The following is a 22,207-nucleotide window of genomic DNA, read 5'->3' on the forward strand; positions in this document are numbered from 1 at the left end:
GGACATGTAATGAAGGGGTTTACACACATTACATTGGTGACATACATAGAGATAGTAACAGGCACACGCTTATTGCCCGCGCTCCATGCAATTTCTGAGGGGTTGCGCAGAGGGGAGGCTCAGCTCGTTGCTGCCTCACCTCTCATTTCATCTTGTATTTGCAGCGGAGCTGTGCAAATTTGGTGATTTTGACTATAAAAAATGATTAGATTCATATAGAAATGACATTTATAACAGATCAGTGGAAAAATCATTATATTTATTTTATCATTATTTTTCTTTACTTTTCTTAACAGCTATTTTCATTGGGAATATAACAGGTGAGGCTCTGCCTCCCCTGACCGCATGTCCCTGCTCTCTCCCCCTCATAGGGGTTTTAGATGGAGGTTGTGGGAAGTTGATAGTGTGGGAGGGGCTGAAAGGAAAGCTACAAAGGAGATAGTGCCTCCCACCCTACTCTGTCAGGTTCCCAGGTTTGTGCTGGGACTGGCACATGGAGGTCATTTTAAATTGTGCAGCCACAGAACGAGCAGTGGGGTGAGAGAGGACCAGTGAGAGGTCGGCTTCAGAACAACACAACCCCATTTCCACAGCAACGTTGTAAACATCGCTGCGAAAGACAATGCAACAAAACGCGGTGTGCAGGCAGGCGTCTGTTTATTTTCACTGTGCTGTTTATTGGGCCTTACTGACAGAGGGAAAGATTTGCATTCTAATTATTTATATCACCGCTCTCATTGCGTCAGTATCGCCAGAACCATCTCTGTAATGCAATCACTGTTGTAACATGAAAATGTGTAGACAGTTTGCTTACTTCGAAATCTTCACAGCCATGCAATAATAATTTGATTCTTTTTATTACTGGTGAAGTGAGAGGTGAGTATGACATTTCATTCCCCTGGATACCCTCGCACTGTTACATTTCAGATTCACTTTCTGGGCCTCAGTGACACCAGTATTCATTGCTCATCCCTACTTGCCCTGGTAGTGAGAAGCTGGTAGTGAGTGATAGAGTGTGGAAACAGGCCCCTTGGCCCAACTTGCCCACACCGGCCAACATGTCCCAACTACACTAGACCCACCTGCCCGCGTTTGGTCCATATCACTCCAAACCTGTCATATTCCTGTAAGCTGCAGCCTTGAACTGCTGCTGTCCGTAGTGAAGGTGCCTCCGGCATGCTGTTGGATAAGGAGTCCCGGGATTGACATCCAGACCTGATGAAGGGCCGGTGATATATTTCCAAGTCAGGATGGTGTGCAACTTGGTGGGGAAGCTGCAGGAGGTGATGTTCCCTTGTGTCCACTGCCCTTGTCCTTCTTGGTGCAGCGGTCACTGGTTTGGGGTTCCTGCCAGGGTTTTCTGGGTATGTAACTGCAGTGTGTTTTACAGATTCAGTCACTCTGTGCCAGTGGTGAAGGGGATGAGTGTTTTGGGTGCTGCTCTGTCCTGGATAGTGTTGGAATTGTATTCATTTACTTTCTTTGAAGTTTAAAGAAATTGGGCATGTCACTGAATTGTCTATCAATCTTTTACAAATGCACTGTAGAAATTATCCTGACTGGTTGAATCCTTTTCTGGTACGGCAATTCCAAAGCAAAGGAATGCAACCGACTGCAGAGAGTGGTGGAGTCAGCCCAGTCCATCACGGACACAGCCCTCCCCATTATCAAAAGCATCTACATGATGTCTCTACACAAGCCTCATCAAGAAAGCAGCATCTATCATCAAGGATCCCCACCATCTGGGCCATGCTCTCTTATCACTGCTACTGTCAGGCAGGAGGTACAGAAGAATAATGTCCCAGGGCCAACAACAACTACTCTCCTACAGCCATCAGGTTCTTGAGCGATCTGCACAACACTAATCCTATCTCAGCAAACAGACCACTACGGATCATCTCCTGCACTACCATGGGCTTGTTTTGTAATTATCTTTTGCATTCATATTTTGTTTTGCAGCCATTTCCTATTTGCTGATGCATTTTCTATATATTTTATGTAAAATGTATCTTTTTGTTTGTTTTCTGAGTGTGGCTGTGACAACGATGCAAACAAGATTTGCTTTGTATCTGTATCTCCCCATATGTGTGCATATGAAAATAAATCTGATTGACTTGATTTGAAAGGTTTCTGGGGCAGAAGAAATGTGTTACATTCAAATCAGCCGTAGTTTTTTTGAAGTGAGTAGGAAGGAACTACAGATGCTGGTTTACACCGAAGGTAGACACAAAATGCTGGAGTAACAGTGATACAGGCAGCATCTCTGGATAGAAGGAATGGGTGAAGTTTCAGGTTGAGACCCTTTTTCAGGCTGAGTCAGGGGAGAGGGAGACACAGAGACACACAAGGTGTGAAAACGAGACATCAAAGGGGATGGAGATCAAGGAAAATGAGATCATTGTCAACATCCCCCAGCTGACAGTGAAGCATACAAAGATAAAATGTAATCAGGAGGACAGTCAGAATGGTCGGAGAACTAGGATGGGGGCGGGATGGAGAAAGAGGGAAGGCTAGGGTTACTTGAAGTTAGGGAAGTTAATATTTATACCGCTGGGTTGTAAGCTGCCCAAGTTGAATATGTGGTGCTGTTCCTTCAATTTACATTGGGCCTCACTCACTTTGACAGTGGAGGAGGCCCAGGGCAAAACGGTCAGTATGGAAATGGGAGATGGAGTGTTTCGCACCCGGGAGACAATAGACAATAGACAATAGGTGCAGGAGTAGGTCATTCGGCCCTTCGAACCAGCACCGCCATTCAATGTGATCATGGCTGATCATCCCCAATCAGTACCTCGTTCTTGCCTTCTCCCCATATCCTCTGACTCCGCTTTTTTTTAAGAGCCCTATCTAGCTCTCTCTTGAAAACATCCAGAGAACCTGCCTCCACCGCCCTCTGAGGTAGAGAATTCCACAGACTCGCCACTCTTTGTGAGAAAAAGTGTTTCCTCATCTCTGTTCTAAATGGCTTACTCCTTATTCTTAAACTGTGGCCCCTGGTTCTCGACTCCCCCAACATCGGGAACATGTTTCCTGCCTCTAGCGTGTCCAAACCCTTAACAATCTCATATGTTTCAATGAGATATCCTCTCATCCTTCTAAACTCCAGAGTGTACAAGCCCAGCTGCTCCATTCTCTCAGCATATGACAGTCCCACCATCCCGGGAATTAACCATGTAAACCTACGCTGCACTCCCTCAATAGCAAGAATGTCCTTCCTCAAATTAGGGGAGATCATGTAGGTTTATGAAACGGGTTCAATGGCCTAATCCTGATCCTGATTCATATGTTAGTGTTGGAGGTGACTTCTGCTCTCCGAAATCTTGCCAACCTTCCAGTGCAAGGAGTTATCCACAACCGAATGTTGTGGTATGGTGTCGTGTGGTGTGTTGGGCTGTGTGCTGAGGCACACACCAGAAAATCCCCAGGACAATGCCTTCCTGCCAGCGATGGGGCTGGAGTCTGAGTCCAAACCGATGCTCATGGGGAGCAACATGGCGACCAGCGGCCTGGCGTGGCGTGGCGTGGCGAGGTTAATCTGGTCAGCAAATAAAAGGCTGAGTTATCCTGTGAAAGGCAACGTGTGCATGTCGTGAATTACAGACTTGCAGCTTTTAGAAAGAAAGGATATTTTTGGAAAACAAAATGGGTCGTGTTGGCTCAACTAGTTAAATATGCAGTTCAAATCAAATCAGAGCGGGCCTCATTACTGCCAGGCAGGTCCCGGTATTTTTCTGAAAATTCCTGGTGGAATTTGTATGGTACGACAGGACTCTGATTCTTACACCTGCATCACATTCATAATAAAGTGTCGATAATGTTTCCAGTGTGGTAATGTCAAGGATCATATCAACAAATTCATCTGTGTGTTTTAATTGCACTCTCCCAGTTTGGCATGTCTGTCTCTCAATTAATTCAGAGCAGCACTGTCCCAACTGAGTTGTTAACTTCAAAAGACTGTTTATTCAGTTAAAAATCCTCTATAATTATGATGTTGTTCACTGGTTTCACTGCTGAGAAACATATCCTGTTGATTTTGAGCAGGACCTTTACTCAGTCCCCTGTGTCGAGACTCCCCAAGCAGAGCCCAGTGCCGGAGTAACGTGCGTATATTCTTTATATCTTCATTTCCTCTTGTTATAATTCTCCCCTCAGTCCCACAAACAGAGCTTGCTTAAACAGTATCGATCAATTTAGAAATCCAATTACCCACTGCAAAGTTATCAATGTAAATGCAAGATGGTGTGTGGGAGGGATGTGGAGGCACATCTGTCTTTCTGCATTCAACGAAATAAGAATTATTTTTGAATTCATCTTTTGTTGGGACCCTTCAGAACATTGTCAAATGAATCAATAAAGGCATCAAGTGCAGTTTGATGGTTCACTCTTCACAAAACTTCACAAGCTAACATTCACAAGAATGTGCAGATGCTGGAATTTTAAGCAATAAGCAAGCTGCTAGAGGAACTCAGCAGGTCAGGCGGCATCTGCGGAGGGAAATCGACAGACAATATTTTGGGTCAGGGCCCTTCAAACCAATGGAGAAGAAGGGAGATGCCTGCATAAAGGGTTAAGGTGAAGGGGTAGGGCAAGAACTAGTGAGTTAATCATCATTAGTTCTAGATACTTTTATTCCAGTCTGGTCCTGTTTATTTTATAAAAGGGGTATTCGCTGTCTAGCTTTTCTGCTGCTTTCTATTGCTGGTGTTCTGGTCCTGGAGGTTCTGTATTATGTTGTGACATAATCAGACCAGGTCCTGGGCTGGTGGACTGTGACAGTATTCACTAGAGTTGAGAGACACCTAGAAAATTCTGATGGGGCTCAGCAGGCTGGATAAAGGGTGGATGTTTACCCTGACTTGATCTTTTTGGCATCCTGCTATGGTAAAGATGTCACAAAGCTGGAAAGAGTGAAAAGAAGAGTTTCAAGTTTGTCACCAGGACTTGAGGGACTAAGTTATAGGGAGAGGTTGGGCAGGCAGGGAGTTTATTCCTTACAGAACAAGAGGCTGAGTGTTCATATAGAGGTGCATGCACTTTATGACTCTTTATGACTCCATGCTTTCTCTCTCCCTCCCTTTTCATCTCATGGATATGAAAGCTTTACCACACGTTTTTGTAACATTTATAATTGATGTTTTCCTGTGTCTATGTACCTGTGATGCAAGGTTTTCATTGTGTTCAAGAAGGAACTGCAGATGCTGGAAGATCGAAGGTACACAAAAATGCTGGAGAAACTCAGCGGGTGCAGCAGCATCTATGGAGCGAAGGAAATAGGTGACATTTCAGGCCGAAACCCTTCTTCAGACTGATGGGGAGTGGGGGGGGAGATAGAAGGAAAAAGGGAGGAGGAGGAGCCCGAGGGCGGGGGGGTAGGAGGAGACAGCTCGAGGGTTAAGGAAGGGGAGGAGACAGCAAGGGCTAGCAAAATTGGGAGAATTCAACGTTCATGCCATCCGGACGCAAGCAACCCAGGCGGAATATGAGGTGCTGTTCCTCCAATTTCCGGTGTTGCTCACTCTGGCAATGGAGGAGACCCAGGACAGAGAGGTCGGGTTGGGAATGGGAGGGGGATTTGAAGTGCTGAGCCACCGGGAGTTCAGGTAGGTTATTGCGGACTGAGCGGAGGCGTTCGGCGAAACGATCGCCCAACCTCCGCTTACTCACCGATGTAAATCAGCTGACATCTAGAGCAGCGGATGCAGTAGATGAGGTTGGAGGAGATACAGGTGAACCTTTGTCGCACTTGGAACGACTGCTTGGGTCCTTGAATGGAGTCGAGGGGGGAGGTGAAGGGACAGGTGTTGCAGTTCTTGCGATTGCAACGGAAAGTGCCCAGGGAGGGGGTGGTACAGGAGGGAAGGGAAGAATTGACAAGGGAGTTGCGGAGGGAGCGGTCTTTGCGGAAGGCAGACATGGGGGGAGATGGGAAGATGTGGCGAGTGGTGGGGTCACGTTGGAGGTGGCGGAAATGGCAGAGGATTATTTGTTGTATTTGCCGGCTGGTGGGGTGAAAGGTGAGGACTAGGGGGACTCTGCCCTTGTTGCGAGTGCGGGGATGGGGAGAGAGAGCAGTGTTGCGGGGTATGGACGAGACCCTGGTGCGAGCCTCATCTATGGTGGAGGAGGGGAATCCCCGTTTTCATTGCAGCTGTATCTCACTGCATTTGTGCAAATGACAATAAAATCGACTTAACTTGCCTAGACTGGGTCAGTGGATTGATCTGTTTGGGGGATGGATATAAGGGGCACGGTGATGCAACAGTAGAGTTGCTGCCTTACGACGCCAGAGGACTCAGGTTCGATCCTGACTATGGGTGCTGCCTGTATGGAGTTTGTACGGTCTCCCCGTGACTTTTGTCCAGGTGCTCAGGTTTCCTCTCACACTCAAGACGTTGTAGGTTAATTGCCTTTGCAAAATTGTCAATTGTCCCTAGTGTGTGTAGGATAGTGTGTGGGGATCACTGGTCAGCGTGGAATCCATGAACGAATGGCTTGTTTCCGCATTGTATCTCTAAAGAAAGTTGATGAGGGTTGTTGGGACATAATGGGCTTTCTTGGTCACAGCTTCAATGTGGCTGGTCCAGGATGGGACTCAACCTAGATCTCACCCACATTCTGGATTACAGGTAGTCCCCGTGTAAGCACCACCACCATTGCCGGCTTGTTGCTAATGTAAATTTGAGTGAGCGTATAGTGTAGTGGAAAATACAAACTGCCTTGATTGCACTAGGGACTGATTACAGAGTTGTTTACATAAGTGAGAGTTTATGTAAGTGGTCTATTGTGTAAATCAGGTAGTGTCTGTATAGGTTAAATAACCTGTCGCATTGGGATTAGGATTAGAGTTAGTTATCACAAGTGGATGATCAACCATGATCATATTGAATGGTGGTGCTGGCTCGAAGGGCCGAATGGTCTGCTGCACCTGTTGTCTATTGTTCAGGTAGATATTCATCCATTATTCCACATTAGTCTTTAGTCCAGTTTTTGTGTGATCTGATTGTGACGATGGTGACACATATCCAATATAGGGGCAATAACCATGCCTGAGAAAGTACTTTAATGGGTACTCCAGAATGTGGGTGAGTCCCATCCTGGACCACAGGGCTCAGAAGGTGTTAGGATACATTTATGGAGATACATAAGATAGCAGATGGGTACATTTATGTTGGCATTGAAGTTTACCTTTTGTGGTCCTTGCTTTCCCTAACTTCCACTTGTTAATGAGGGGCATGCAGCACGAACAGTCTCAAACTTGCCAATGTCCAGGGATAGTGCAATAAGCTGCTGATAAATGGGCAGCATTCAACAATTTGGAGCAACAAGCGTGCTGCCAACTTAATTATCTGTTCCTTGCATCTGATGTTACACAGATTGTCATTGCCTGGTACCTGTGAAAGTTGACACTTACATTCTAAGTTTTAAAGTTTTCACATTGCGTGTAAATTGCTGATTAAAGGTGACCCCCACATTATGAAGGTGCAGGTAATGAAAATCTGCCACAAAACTCACAAATTATGTCTGAAAATATGGAATGAAAATCTGCTCATGTAATTTTTGTGAAAAAAAAATAATATGTAAAGATAATTTATTTGTCCATACATGTTTCTCGATGCACATACAGGTGAGGTGGCCTTGTGATATGGATAATCGTGATCTGGGCCACTTACTAGGAACGCAACTCACCCCCATGTCGTGGCCAGTGCTATTACTTTCATTTAGCAACCCAATCGCTGACTCCGGTGAGAAGAGGTATGTGTTTCATGTTTCCAAAATTTAAAAAATGGGTTCCAACCACTCTCATGACAGGCACTGGGTTCTTAAAATGTTTTTATTGCAACATTCGGAGTTGAAATACACATCTAAAGCCACAGAATTCAATTCTCGATTTTGTACACAATTCAAAAACAGTGCAGCGAGGAGATGTGTAATCTCAGCACATCACACGTTGGTTGCACAGGAATCGGGGCGGCTAGGAACTGTTCCAGCGCTTCAAAGCAGGCAACAGGAGACAACGGGGGACACAGCATATTACGTTTGTTAATCCCAATGCATTTTATTTTACAGTTATTTTAAAAACATTTGATATTGGTTAAAAATGCTGCCATCTTTAAAGAGTCTGTGCCATGTGCAAGTATCCCAATAGCAATGTCTGAATTGGTCTGGTCATCTGGAAGAGGCATATTTCTCCTCAACAGGGAGCACTCAGTGAGTAAGGCTTTCAGGCCACCACTGCATGCATGACTGTCATGCTGTGTAGAGTCTCAGGACTTTGTCTGGAGAATATAGCTATCATAAATGGGCAAAGGGTGGTAGTGATAACCCCACAAGGTTAAAATAAACCTTGGAACAATCACAATCTTGCTCAGGGAGTTCGGTTCAGGCCAATTGCACATCAGGCCTTTGAGGCATTCATTCAGGGTGGCAGTAACAGTGTATCCCAGTAACCTTCACCAGTCTGATGTACTGATGTGTTAATGCAACAAGATGCAAATATAAACCCAAATACATAAATTCATTCTGCTGTGTGTTATTGGGATGTTATTCATGTGGATTGCATTTTTGGAATTTAAACTGCTGGGATAAGTGAGGAGACTCTGTAGAAGGTGTCCAGAGACTGCTGTTCCTTAGTTTACCAGTACAGGTGCACAACCTTTTATCCGAAGTTCCAAATAACGAAAAGCTCCGAATAGCGACATTTTTTCGGTCCTTGAAGAAAGGTCCTTGAAGACGTTCACCGAGGGCGGCCCGCAGAGGTGACAGCGGAACCTCCGGTCGGTCCTCGAAGAAAGGGGAACTAAATCCCCATTCATAAAAGAGAAGGTGAGGGTATATTGCGCGGGAGGGTTAATAATTGACAATCTGCTGCTGCCTGCCCGCTGAGTTAAAAAGTTCCCACGGTAGACTCACGATACACAGTGTATCGTGAGTCTTGCGTGGGAACCTTTTAACTCAGCGGGCAGGCAACAGCAAATTGTCGCTCCCTTCAGTTTCACCCCACCTACACCCCTCTGCTTCCCGGCCATGTGTGTGACCCCTTCCCTCCCCTCTCCAGCTCCCCGCCCATTGCACCTGCGCGGGGGCTTTGCACTGTCTTCACGTCGGAGCCAGTGCCAGTCACCGGAGATGTCAGGACCAACGGGACACCGGCCCCCAGGCCCACTGCAAGCACGGAGATCCCAGAGACCCACAGCCAGCAGCAGCCCAGCCCCGTTCCAACTCCAGAGGAACACGCTCCCCGTAGGGACAGAAGCTGATGGTGTGCAAGGTGCGTCTTGGTCTTGGGGTTGCGGATGAGGGGGCGCAGCTCGGGCTGCAACATCTCCGGCCACCCCCCTGTACAGGAGCTGAGACTGGGAACTGTGGGGTTATTTGCAGTTGCAGAGGGAGGGAGCAAGGGCGGTACAGTTCCCAGTCTCAGCTCCAGTCCAGGGGGGTGGCTGGAGACGTCAGGACCAACGGGACACCGACTGCAAGCACGGAGATCCCAGAGACTCACAGCCAGCAGCAACTCTAGCCCAGCCCCGCTCCAACTCCAGAGGAACCCGGGTTGCGGATGAGGGGGCGCAGCTCGGGCTGTGGGCGAACTGCCACTTGTCGCCGTAGCGGCCCATCGGGGAGCGGATTCCTCTGGAGTTGGAGGGACAGGGAGACACAGCGGCTTTTGAGAATGGTGGGCAATCACTTCCAAAGTTCTGCCCACACAGTCAGTACACCTCTCCTACACTTGTCACCCGCACTAAGATCATCTCGCAGAGAATGATCCCAGCCTAACCCTCCCTATTCTCTCCTATTCTGCAAGAAAAATCTACATTGAAGACTCAAACTCGCGATCGAGTAACTGCCGGGATCGAGGCGCAATCTCGCGACCTTGCGGATATGAGCCGAGCACTCTACCACTGCGCCAGCGTTAAAATCTACGCTAAAAATCTTCCATTCCGAAAGCCGAAAAATTCTGAATTACGAAAAGTGTCCGGTCCCAAGGCTTTCGGATAAAAGGTTGTGCACCTGTATATGCAAAAACAATGAAGCATGTAAAAAAGTTTGTGTACATAGAACCCTGAACCATTTAATCATCAAAGCACAATCTGGGGTGATTTGTCAACTTCCAACATTCTCTTCTTGTTTAAAGATTTTCTGAGCGTTAATGCTTAACACTGATTCTCTTTTTTTATAACACTTTAAAAATCAATGCATTTGTTTTCAACAAGTCAATAGAGCTTCTAAAGAGATGGATTATTGCTCAAACAACTCAAAAAAGCAGCTGCCCTTGCTGCAGTTATAGGGTATTCAAAACCCTGCTGTAACTCTTCTAATTCTTGCTGTCATGGAGCTTTACAGCAGGCCCTTCTGCCTTCTTTGTCCATGCCAACCTACCTAGCAGACTGGGTGAGTCCTATTTGCCTTCATTTGGCCCATGGCCCTCTAAACTCTTCCTATCCATACATCTGTCCAAATCTCTTTCAAAATTTCTGATTGTATCCACTTCGGTACCTTTTTCTCGTTCCAGATGTGGACTATCGCCTGCATGAAAAAGTTGCCCCCTGAGGTCCACTTTAAATCTCTCCCCTCTCACTGTAAGCCAATTGTACACCTCAATAAGATCATCCCTCAGCCTCCTACACTCCAAAGAAAAAAGTCCCCAAAATGAGTTTGAACATGGATCTTGCAGCTGATCAGAATGCATATCTCCATATTAACATCGTTTTTAAACATGTGCATGCTGGGCAGATCAGATAAACTAAGATTGCACGGATAACTCAACATGAAATCCCACAGATGTGCACACTGACTTTATGTCTCCCCTTTGGGTCACTGTGCTGTTATATACGGGCTCCCATCAGCAGGAACACATGCAGGATCAATTGCCTCAGTCAAACACGGGTGCTCGTCTGTATAGTTGCCCAATCCTCCCCCTAACCAGCTTAGGACAGAGATGATAATAATTATACCATGAGCTACGGCATATTTTGAGAACGCAAGGGACATAAATCTGAATCTCTTAGTTAGAATCAGTGATCATAAATACTAAATTGTCCACAGCATTTCACGATTAAATATGTGGAATTCTTTATAATGACTTGCGGTGTAATAGCCAAACTAAAGAAGTACTTACTCTTAATAGTTTCCACACTGGAAAATGCAACTGTGCCAAGCTCCCTGTACTGTGGATTAAAGGCACTGAAGACATTATGTATTGGGTTACAGTTTGCACAGTTTACATTGCAACATAACAGCTTTGGAAGATGTGTCACATTACTCTCTGTTTCATTAACCATTCTGAAGACATTTGCTATTTCATGACGGCTGCACTCAAACATAGCTGACTTTTTCTGCAATGTAAACAGTTCCCATCTGCGGTGTCTCCTGATTGTTGTCTCCCAGGGTTTCAGCAGAAGGTACACGACTCCTCAGTTTTGCACCATGTTTCAGACTCTCCGTGCTGGAGAGCTGCAGTTTATCTTTGCTGCTTGCGAGGGTCGGTACCATGCTGACCTGGATTTGTTGCGTGGGCTTCTTCTCTTCCTTGTATTGGCAGTGAATGAACCGAGAGAAAGCTGAGCGGTAAGTCTTGTTGAAAAGCGTGTAGACAAGGGGATTAATACCAGAAGAGATGTAGCCCACCCAGACGAAGATGCTGAGGAGCTCTTCAATCAGTTCTTTATCACAAACGTCTATACAGATGACGGACATTACGTTGGTCACAAAAAAAGGACACCACATCACAACGAATAGGAAGAACACAATGCCAAGTACTTTGGAAGCCTTCTGCTCATTAGTAATTGATTGCATGGACCTCCTCCCTGAAGGTCCCAATTTATTATCTGAGGAACACCAAGACATTATCTGAGGAGATGTCCCCTTACTGTCGTATTTCTTTAACATGGCTGCTTTGACGGTCGAGTTGGCTGACAGCGGGCTTTTCTGAAGAAACATTCGAAAGTTCGTCCACTTGGGTTTGGGGTTCAACTCGTCTGAGTATAAAGTGGCTTCCTGCTGCAGCACTCGGATGGTCAGGAAGTAGGTCGCTACCATGATGGTGAGTGGGATGAAGAATGCAACAAAGGAGCCCACCAGGACAAAGTGCTCGTCTGTGAGGAAACAACTGCCATCCTTAAACACCTTGGAAGCATCTTGAAGTCCAAAAACAGGAATGGGCATTGAAACACCTGAGAGGCAATTTGAAGAGAAAACATGTAAAGGGGCAACAAAACAGTGATAAGATCAACAGTTTTTCGTACCTCATGTAATATACCTTCACAAACTGGAAAGATGCATTTGATCCATGACAGAATCACAGAACATGACAGCACAGGTGGAGGTCATTCAGCCCATCAAGTCCACGTCAGCTCTATGGAAGATCAATAGAGCCAATCCTACTTGCCCACACTCCTCTCGCAGTCCTACAAATCTTTTTGCTCACATCCTGGTCTAGCTCCCTCATTGCGCTACACCTGAATCTGCCTCCTTTACTCTCCTCATCACACCTCCCAGACTCTAGCCTTTCACTGTGTAAAACAAATGGTATCTCTGCATGTCACATTTGGGTCTTTAGTCAATCACCTTCAACAAGTGGAACGGTTTCACTCTGTGCACACTCTTCAAGATTTAAATGCCCCCATCGCATCGCTCACAAGCTCCTCTGTTGTAAGGGTAACATCCCCAGCACCTCCATTCTCCTTACCCCTGGGTTCATTCAACCATTTTACCTACTACCCTCTCAAAATCCCTCACATCTTTCCTGAAATGTGGTGCCCAGAACTGGGTCCAGTACTTCAGCTACAGCTGATCCAGAATGTTACGGCCTCAGAGGGTCCCGATGCAATTTAGTTTAGTTTAGAGATACAGCATGGGCACAGGCCGTAAGGCCCACCAAGTCCATGCTGACCATTGTTCACCTGTTCACACTAGCTCTCTGTTATCCCACTTTCTTATCCACTCCTTACACACTAGGGGCAATAACCTAAAAACCCATACATCTTTATGTATGGATTTGAGAGGAAACCCAGAAGAAGTCCATACAGTCAAAGGGAGAATATGCAAACTCCACACAGCTAAGGAAAGGATCAAACCCAGGTCTCTGATGCTATGAAACATAGAAACATAGAAAATAGGTGCAGGAGTAGGCCATTCGGCCCTTCGAGCCTGCACCGCCATTCAATATGATCATGGCTGATTATCCAACTCAGTATCCTGTACCTGCCTTCTCTCCATACCCCCTGATCCCTTTAGCTACAAGGGCCACGTCTAATTCCCTCTTAAATATAGCCAATGGCCTCAACTACCTTGTGTGGCAGAGAGTTCCAGAGATTCACCACTCTCTGTGTGAAAAATGTTTTTCTCATCTCGGTCCTAAATGATTTCCCCCTTATCCTTAAACTGTGACCCCTTGTTCTGGACTTCCCCAACATTGGGAACAATCTTCCTGCATCTAGCCTGTCCAACCCCTTAAGAATTTTGTAAGTTTCTATAAGATCCCCCCTCAATCTTCTGCATGAAGCAGCAGCTCTTCCGGCTGCGCTACTGTTCAGCCCTGGGGAAGTGTATTTGTTGTTGGAACTTAGAGAACATACGTTCTGTGATTATAAGTTTGGGTTTTAGAAATGAATGTTAAATCCACAAACACCCAATTCATGGGTGTGAATACTATCTCTACACCACAGCCAATAAAGAGTTAGCAATGCTTTCTGATCTAGGAAGAATATTTACCTTTATATAAAGTTTGCATTCTGCATCATTGGGGATTAAGGAGCAATCCTGTTTATTCTCATGGGTACACCCATATCCATTCTACCAAAGGTATCAAAGATATTTTATTGGTCACATTCACATACACCTAGGTGTAGTGAAGTGAAATGCTTCTTGCCATTTTGCAGCTCATAAAGAAGGAATACAGACATAACATTAATAAGAGCTTTAAACATAAAGAACATCCCCCCACAATGGTCCCCATTATGAGGGAAGGCACAAAGTCCAGTCCCCAGCCCCAGTTCACCCATAGTCGGCCCATTGAGGCCTCCACAGTTGCCTCTACGGAGGCCCGATGTTCCAGGCCGTTCTCGCCGGGTGATGTTGCTCCGGCGTCGGGAGAGTCCTCTCAGCGGCTTGGGAACCCTGGAATGGCCGCTTTCGTACTGGAGGCCGCGGCTTCCAAAGCCAACAAGGCCGCGCCGGTTGGAGCTCCACAACTGGTGATCTCATCTAGAGATCCCAGGCTCCCGATGTAAAGTTCAGAGCTGCCGCCAGCAGCTGGTCGCTCCACAGTCCCGCAGCTCCGCGATGTTTTCCTCAGCGATCTTCAGCTCACCGGACCCGGGCAAGGCATCGCCCGCTCCACGATAACGCTCCAGCGCTGTGCCGCCGCCGAAGCCGAGGTTCTGGGCGGTCCCCGACAGGAAACGCCGCGAGGACGGGTCGAAGCTGCAGCCCAGAGAAAAGCTGCCTCTCTGACCAGGTAGGGACACTGAAAGGTAGTTTCCCCCTCCCCCCCCACCCCCCACATAAAAAAGTCTAAACCTCCAAACAAAACACTTAACTAACTAAAATAAAAAATAAAAAGATGAAAAGACAGACAGCTGCTGGCTGGGCAGCCGTGTACAGGACAGCGCCCCCCACATGTGGGGGCCACATTCTACATGCAGATTCTTGATGGTGCCAGCAGAAGTCTGAATTGAATCACTTCTCCAGCTTTAATCAATGGATTCAAACGGAATTCTTTAACCATTCCCTACATTCACATCACAACATTAGGTCGTAATATAGATGATTCTTCAGCTCTGAGCTTTTCAGGTAGGCGTAATTACGTCAACCAGATGATCAATGCCTAACTAAAATACTACGTACAATGTGCTTCCCTGTCCCTGGTGGTAGGACATGGCCAATGCTTCAGGATTCTATCCACCATCAAATGAAGGTCATTCATTGCTGTACAGCTCAATCCCCATGGCTGCTGTGTGCCCACACACTGGCACCTAACACCACCTCCACGTAAACATTTCCATCCTTGTTTTCAAATCCCTTCATACCCTTGCCCTCCCGTATCTCTATCTTGTTCAGGACCTTCACCGCTCTTGGACATTTGAGTTTCTTATATCTAATTCAAATACTCATGATTTAATCTCTCCGCTACTCTCTCCATCCTATAGCTTTAGGCCATTTTACCTGAAGCTGTCAGCTTCGTCAATCCCCTTGATGTCCTCCACAAGCTCACTATGCAGTTATGTAGATGAAGTTTTGGGCTGCACACTCTCACACCTTTGCAGAGACACAAGAGACTGCAGTGTTGAATCCCCCTGCTGGAGGATGCAGCAGCGAAGCATTGGGAAGAGAGTCCATTGCATATTGTGCTGCATTACAAACCACCCCATTAGAGAACCATTAGAGAATAAGGTGAGCATTGATGCTGCAATGCTTGCACACCCCCTCGCTACGTGTCTATGTGCATCTACGGGATGCAGCTATCTCCAGTAGTGCTCCTCGCCTGGGACTGTGGACAAGTGATGAAGAGGTTAGTTCTTGTGGTAGTGGTTTGCAGTTACGGGTCTGTTGGGGTGGAAGATGACTAAACTATTTAACCATGTAATGGGATAGCTGAATGAAACCATTTGTATTGGTTGTGTGGGACCCTGTCTCGGAATGGTTTTGCCATACAGTAGTCTGGGACATCTCTGCACATTAGAGGGGACAATGGTCAGAGTCTGTTCACATCAAGATTTTAGTTGCCGGGTAGAAGTAGGCCATTTGACCCATCCAGCCCATGCCGGTTCAGTGTAATGATCTATAGTTTTATATGCCACTAATTCTGTGCTTCTTGTGTTCAAGCTCTGAACTATCTGTCTCTTGACTGCCTGGATGGTGTTGCCTCCACCATCCTCCCAACCTCTTCCTGACTCCAGCCGCTCACTGCTGAGTGAGTGTTCATCATATCACTTCTGATTCTTTGGTCAATCCCATTGGTTCCTTGCCCCCTGGTATTTGACCTGCCCTGATGGAGACCATTTTGTTCGGTCTACTTTTGCCAACCTCTTCCTGAAGGTTCCTGGTGCTGACATATTCATCCCGAAGAATGCTGACTGATCTTACACTCGCTAGTCCACAGAACAATGATTACAACGCAGAACAATGCTGGCTCCACTCTATACTTTCCCCTTCCCTCTGTGGTCCCTACCCTGCAGTAAGGACCTAGCACCTCAGAGATGGGGAGGAATCTTTTCACCCGGAGAGTGGTAGATGTTTGGAATTTTCTCCCCAGTTGTCTGGAGTCTTGGTCACTGAGTACATTTAATCCAGAAGTATCTGGTTGTCTATATATGAAGGCAATAAAGGATATGGGGTTAGTGCAGACAAAGATTGAGGGGGGATCTTATAGAAACTTACAAAATTCTTAAGGGGTTGGACAGGTTAGATGCAGGAAGATTATTCCGGATGTTGGGGAAGTCCAGGACAAGGGGTCACAGTTTAAGGATAAAAGGAAATCCTTTAGGACCGAGATGAGAAAAACATTTTTCACACAGAGAGTGGTGAATCTCTGAAACTCTCTGTCACAGAAGGTAGTTGAGGCCAGTTCATTGGCTATATTTAAGAGGGAATTAGACGTGGCCCTTGTGGCTAAAGGGATCAGGGGGTATGGAGAGAAGGCAGGTACAGGATACTGAGTTGGATGATCAGCCATGATCATATTGAATGGCGGTGCAGGCTCGAAGGGCCGAATGGCCTATTCCTGCACCTATTTTCTATGTTTCTATGATCTGAAAGCCGGAACAGGCTTGGTATTGGTCATAAGGTCATGTGATAGGAGCAGAATTAGGCCATTTGGCCCATGTAGTCTACTCCGCCATTCAATCATGGCATCGTTAATAGTTTATAATTATCATGAACATCGAGATACAATATAAAATTTTATTTTGCATGCTATCCAGGCAGTTGATTTTCTGCAGCTTTGTTGGAACTTTAAGAGAAGATCTTTGCTCCTCATAATATTTATTTTAATGTGCTGCTTTATGTATCAATCATAATTCTATAAAAGATCTGAGTTTCCGCAATCATAACCTGGAGCCTGAGGAGAGCACACAACAAAGATATCCTGCTGATAAATGACTGACGCTATTTGGATTCCACTGCAAAACAGCAGCTCACATTTTATAGCGGAGAGGACGTTTTGCTTCAGAACAAACAATTGAAATGTTGAATTGCAAATGGTTTTCAGATTCTCCTGACAATGGTAGGCTGTCAAATATAAGTCCTTTCACTTTGTTTCCCTTTGTTATCCAAGTCTTGCCTAAATCTCCACATTAAAACTGTTCTGGGCAAAGCAGCTCCTTTCCCCAGTGGAGCTAATTCTGAAGCCAAGATGTGGAACTGCTTCTCCGAAGTCTGGAAAAGCCTGGAGCTCCGCAGTGTTTGTCAGACAGTGTTGGAGCCTCCAACATTATTAAATAGTCAAGTATGTTTAATTGTCATATGTACCGGCAAGAGAAGTATTAAATTCTCACTTGCTGCAGCTTAATGGGCCCATTAACACAATAACACACAAATAAATGTAAAATAATTAATAATACAGTAAATTAACAACAGTAATACTAGGTAGCCAGACCATAATAGTGCATAATCAAAGTCTGTAGTGCAACCAAAAGTACAGTTCATGCAAAACATTGTTGTTGAGCTAGTGGTTAGTGTTGTGCTCTATTCAAGAGCCTGATGGTGCTGGGAAGATATTTATCAACTTGGCAACAAACTAGTAAGATTAAACGAGAACTTACCAGTTTGAAGTTTGATCTGTATTTTATGAGGAGTTACGATGAGGGATTACGTGAAGAACCCCGCCACGGCGCATGCGTGTCATTCTTCAAAGCAGCGGTGTGAAATCACAGATAACTGTAATGACTAAACATAGTAAGATTAGAGAAGAGATACCTGTTAAGTATATGATCAAGGGTGGGAGCGGAGGGCACGTAATCCCTCATCGTAACTCCTCATAAAATACAGATCAAACTTCAAACTGGTAAGTTCTCGTTTAATCTTACTATTTTACTTCGGAGTCACGTGAGTGACTACGTGAAGATTTTAAAGCTCTGTGATTTCATGCCGTGGAAACGAGTCCATGCATCACGTCTGCCTTGACTGTAGGAGGAATTGTGTTAACATAATTTGGACATGAATTCGACATTGAAATCGCGTGGATCTGGCCGGTGCGGAGATGACATCGGGCACAGCTGATCCCACTATCGGTGATCCGAGTGCCGCTGGCTGCTGCTGGCTGCCCGCTGCTCCGCGGTCCTCCCTCTCCAGCTTTGTTCTTACTGCCCTTCCGTGGAGTGGATATGGCCGGTGTAGAGGCGACATCAGACCCAGCTAGCCCACCAGCTTTGTCGCAGCCCGTTGGTTTCCCCACCTGAAATCAGTGTGGTAAAACACAAAAAGACCGCAGCTCTTACCTGCAGGTCCAGGTTGAAATTGTCGCTACGGGTGAACGTCGTTCCACCCCGTCTGCTGCCGTTATTGACTTGTCCAAAAGTCAACGGCCCTCTTTAAATAGTCTCCCGCCCGGCCGTGGTGTTCTGGCCGGTGCGGGACCAAAAGTCGGCACAGCCTTCAGCTACTGCTGGCTCCCGCAACTTTGCGGTCCTCCCCAGCCTTCTTCCTAGCAGCACTTGTGGACACTATTTTGTCCAGCTTTCCCCCCTGTGAAAAACCCAGCGCGGGGAACATTAATTTTTGCTTCCCTCTCCTGCCCGGCCGGGCCTGGTGCGGGAGCGAGTCGGGAGCGAAAGTCGGGCACAGCTGTTCCCATTATGGGAGATTAGCGTGCCTTTGGCTGCTGCTGCCGGCTGCCCGCTACTCCGCGGTTATCCCACGCCAGCTTTCCCGCAGCCTTCATGGATCCGGTCCATGTCTCCACCTAAAAGGTAAGTGGAAGGAACGCAGAGTCTTCTTACCTGCTGTTCCCGACTTTCAAATTCTGGAACGCAGAGTCTCCTTACCTGCTGTTCCTGGTTTTCAAATTTTGCCGCCAGGGGAACGACGTTCCCCCTTGCTGTGACTTGTTGCAATGCATGTAGCGATATGTCACACATGCGCCGTGGCGGGGTTCTTCATGTAGTCACTCACGTGACTCCGAAGTAAAATAGTAAGATCAAACGAGAACTTACCAGTTTGAAGTTTGAGCTGTATTTTATGAGGAGCTACGATGAGGGATTACGTGAAGAACCCGTTCAACACGCATGCGCGGCATACTTCAAAGCAGCGGTGTGGAATCACAGATAGACACAGTTATTGAAGTAAACATAGTAAAGATAAGGAGACATCAGTTTATGAACTTGACCCATATTATTGAGGGGGGGAGCGGAGGGCACGTAATCCCTCATCGTAATTCCTCATAAAATACATATCAAACTTCAAACTGGTAAGTTCTCGTTTAATCTTACTATTTTACTTCGGAGTCACCCAAATATCTCTAGATAATTAATGCCCAGTGTAAGTGGTAACGATGACTCTGGGTTAGTCCATCTACTACTTGTGCTGGATATAGAGTTAGGTGCTCCCCAGTCTTGAGCACTGGCATCTGTTTGGATAACTGACGTAGGGTTAGTGATGATAATAGGCTGAACCTATGTCAAACGTTTTTTGCCCACCACTGTAGTTCTGATATTACTTCAGTGGGTAACTTCATGAAACGATCATAATGACCTGTATGTCGTTTTTGGTACAAAGGTCCGAATTATGTAGCTGGAAATGCTGCTACCATTATCCCAATTACTCTGTTACTTGTCGAGTAGTTGGTAGTTTGTTGACCATTAAATTGTTGTACGATTGTGCCAATTCAACTATGTGTCTCTTGGCAATGTTACAGTCACGTAGACTGAATTAATTGTGAAGCCCAAGTAGTCCATGATAGAGGATGGCTTCAACTTAGATTTATCTGGATGTAAGACAACCCCAGGGTTTCGAATAACTGTTTGGTAGCTGAACAGCTAACATAGTCAAATTCATGGTCATGCCTACTATTTAGGATATCATCAAGATATGCCATGACAATATATTTTTGTCTTCTGAATATTGCCAGAGCTGGTTTTAGTGTCTGGGTGACACTCTTGGGCTGATGTGAGCCCATTGGGTAACGCTTTAAACTGCCATAGCTGCCCCATCCAGTTAAATTTCAGGTATCTGCGATGATCCTTGTGAATGGTACTAAATGGTAAACATCTTTAAGATGAATGCTTGCCATGAAGTATCCTTTGGAATTTAGTTGTTTGGCAGTAACAACCGGTTCCATTTTGAAATGTATATACTTAACAAACATATTTAGTGAAGTTAAGCCAATGATGATGGGACATCCGCCATCTTTTTAGGGTTTAGTAAATATATTTGATACGAATTGCAAGGGTTCAGGTTTCCCCATGACACCCTTTGTAATTAGTCTCACCAGTTCAGCTTGTCCCTCTTGTTTCTTTAACGGAGAGAGGAAAAAATACCCTCTGGGGTGAATGTTGACCTGGTGGCAATTTTTCTAGTATGAATTGTATTCACTAATGTCATTGAGTATATACTGATCACTCATGATAGACTCCCATGTGTTGGTATGCTCTGTATACTGGTAGGAACCAGACCCACCTACCTCCATGGTTATGGGTATTCTTCTGTTTCCTGCCGGTCCAACGAGTGTTGCACGTCGTCTGACGTGGCGGTGACGTTGGGGGGTGGCACATTTTCCATGGGGTCCACTCTGGGTCCTGGTCTAAATAAGACTTTCGGTGATAGATGCGGACCCTGAGCTTTCATCAGTCTGATATGATAGACGTTGACTGATGGATACGATGGGGTGCTGCTGCGTAGGAATTACTGTTTTTGGTTACTCGTCCCGGCCCTGCCCTCATGAACTGAAAGTTTTGTAAAATCTCTTGCATGTCCTTCATATGCTTTGTGATGTTTTTGCCACAGAGCAGTGGGTCTGGCTCAGTGGCTGGGGTCTTATGATTTGTTTACGAAGGTTGTGGTCATCTCCGTATTTGTCCATGGAACGAGGAAAAAACGATGTGATGGCTGTCGTCAGGCTTTTAACGCCTCCTGCACATGTGGTTTCCACGTAGCTGTCCACCACACACCACACCTAGCAGCTGTTCCTGTTCCTGCACCCCCTTGCAACTCCCGAGATCTTCAGCCATTGCCCCTGTTCTTGACCAGCCCAGTCCTGGTCACCAAAGCTATCCTCTGGAAAGGAGGAAGCAATGGACAGTGCACAAGGCACTGTGGAGGGAGAGCCTGACCCCCTCTGTGAGAGCGCCCCTCCTGGGGTGCACCTCGCTGGAGCTCCTGCTCCAAGAGCCGCTCAATGCAGCTCAGGCGGCTGTCTCTCCCCCGCCTGGGTGGAGAGACGTCCCCGTCCGATAAGTCGGAGCCACCGGCCGGAAAGCCTCTTCCTTGGCTTGTACATCCAGCCCGCTGCTCAGGCGCAAGCGGGGCTGTGCTCGGTCACGGTGTCGGGGTAGTGGACCGCCCGGTAAGCGGTCCTACCGCCTTGTTGCTGCCCCCGCGAGATGAAACGCTCCTCCATGGAGTCGAGCGGGGGCAGGTCTGTGCAGGCGGCTGTCTTTCCTCCCGGGCGGGTGGAAAGACGTCCCGTCCGATAAGTCGGAGCCACTGTCCGGACGCCTCCGTGGCGTTACTTCCAGCCCGCTGCTTAGGCGCTAGCGGGGCTGGGCTCGGTCACGGTGTCGGGATAGCGGAGCGCCGGGTAAGCGGTCCTACCGCCTTGATGCTGTCCCCGCGATGGAAACGCTCCTCTGTGGAGTCGAGCGGGGACAGGTCTGTTCTGTTGCTGCCCCCCCAAGATGGACGCTCCTCCGTGGAGTTGAGCGGGGGACAGGTTTGTTGCAGAGCCTTTCTTCTCTGCCGGACAGCAGAAGGCTCCCTGTGAAGGAAAACCGACGTCAGCTTACCTGACGGTCCGTTCTTTCACCTCCATAGTGGGAGAGCCCGACTCCCGCCTGCCGCTGTTGCTCTGCTGGACGTAATGCCGCGCATGCGTGCTGAACGGGTTCTTCACGGAATCACTCACGTGACTCTGAAGTAAAATTCAGGCTTCTTCTTGATGATGGTAGGCTATGAGTGTGGACAGGATGGTGTTCATTTGACTTCAGACCAGGAGTGCTCTAATGATTTCTTACTAAGCACTAGCAATAAGTGTTTGTGAAAGAACTGAAACCATCTG

The 22,207-nt window shown here is 46.7% G+C and overlaps 1 protein-coding gene across 1 annotated transcript in view; it reads right to left on the reverse strand.

The window, feature by feature from the left end:
* Window positions 1-7,795: 7,795 nt before the first annotated feature.
* LOC129702791 (5-hydroxytryptamine receptor 2A-like) overlaps window positions 7,796-22,207 on the reverse strand; it is a 49,742-nt gene continuing 35,330 nt past the window's right edge. The window contains exon 3 of the mRNA XM_055644772.1: window positions 7,796-12,170. Coding sequence (XP_055500747.1) covers window positions 11,314-12,170 — 857 coding nt within the window. The 3' untranslated portion in view covers window positions 7,796-11,313. The remainder of the gene's footprint in view (window positions 12,171-22,207) is intronic.

Source organism: Leucoraja erinacea, chromosome 13 (genome assembly GCF_028641065.1).
Source record: "Leucoraja erinacea ecotype New England chromosome 13, Leri_hhj_1, whole genome shotgun sequence".
Lineage (NCBI taxonomy): Eukaryota > Metazoa > Chordata > Chondrichthyes > Rajiformes > Rajidae > Leucoraja > Leucoraja erinaceus.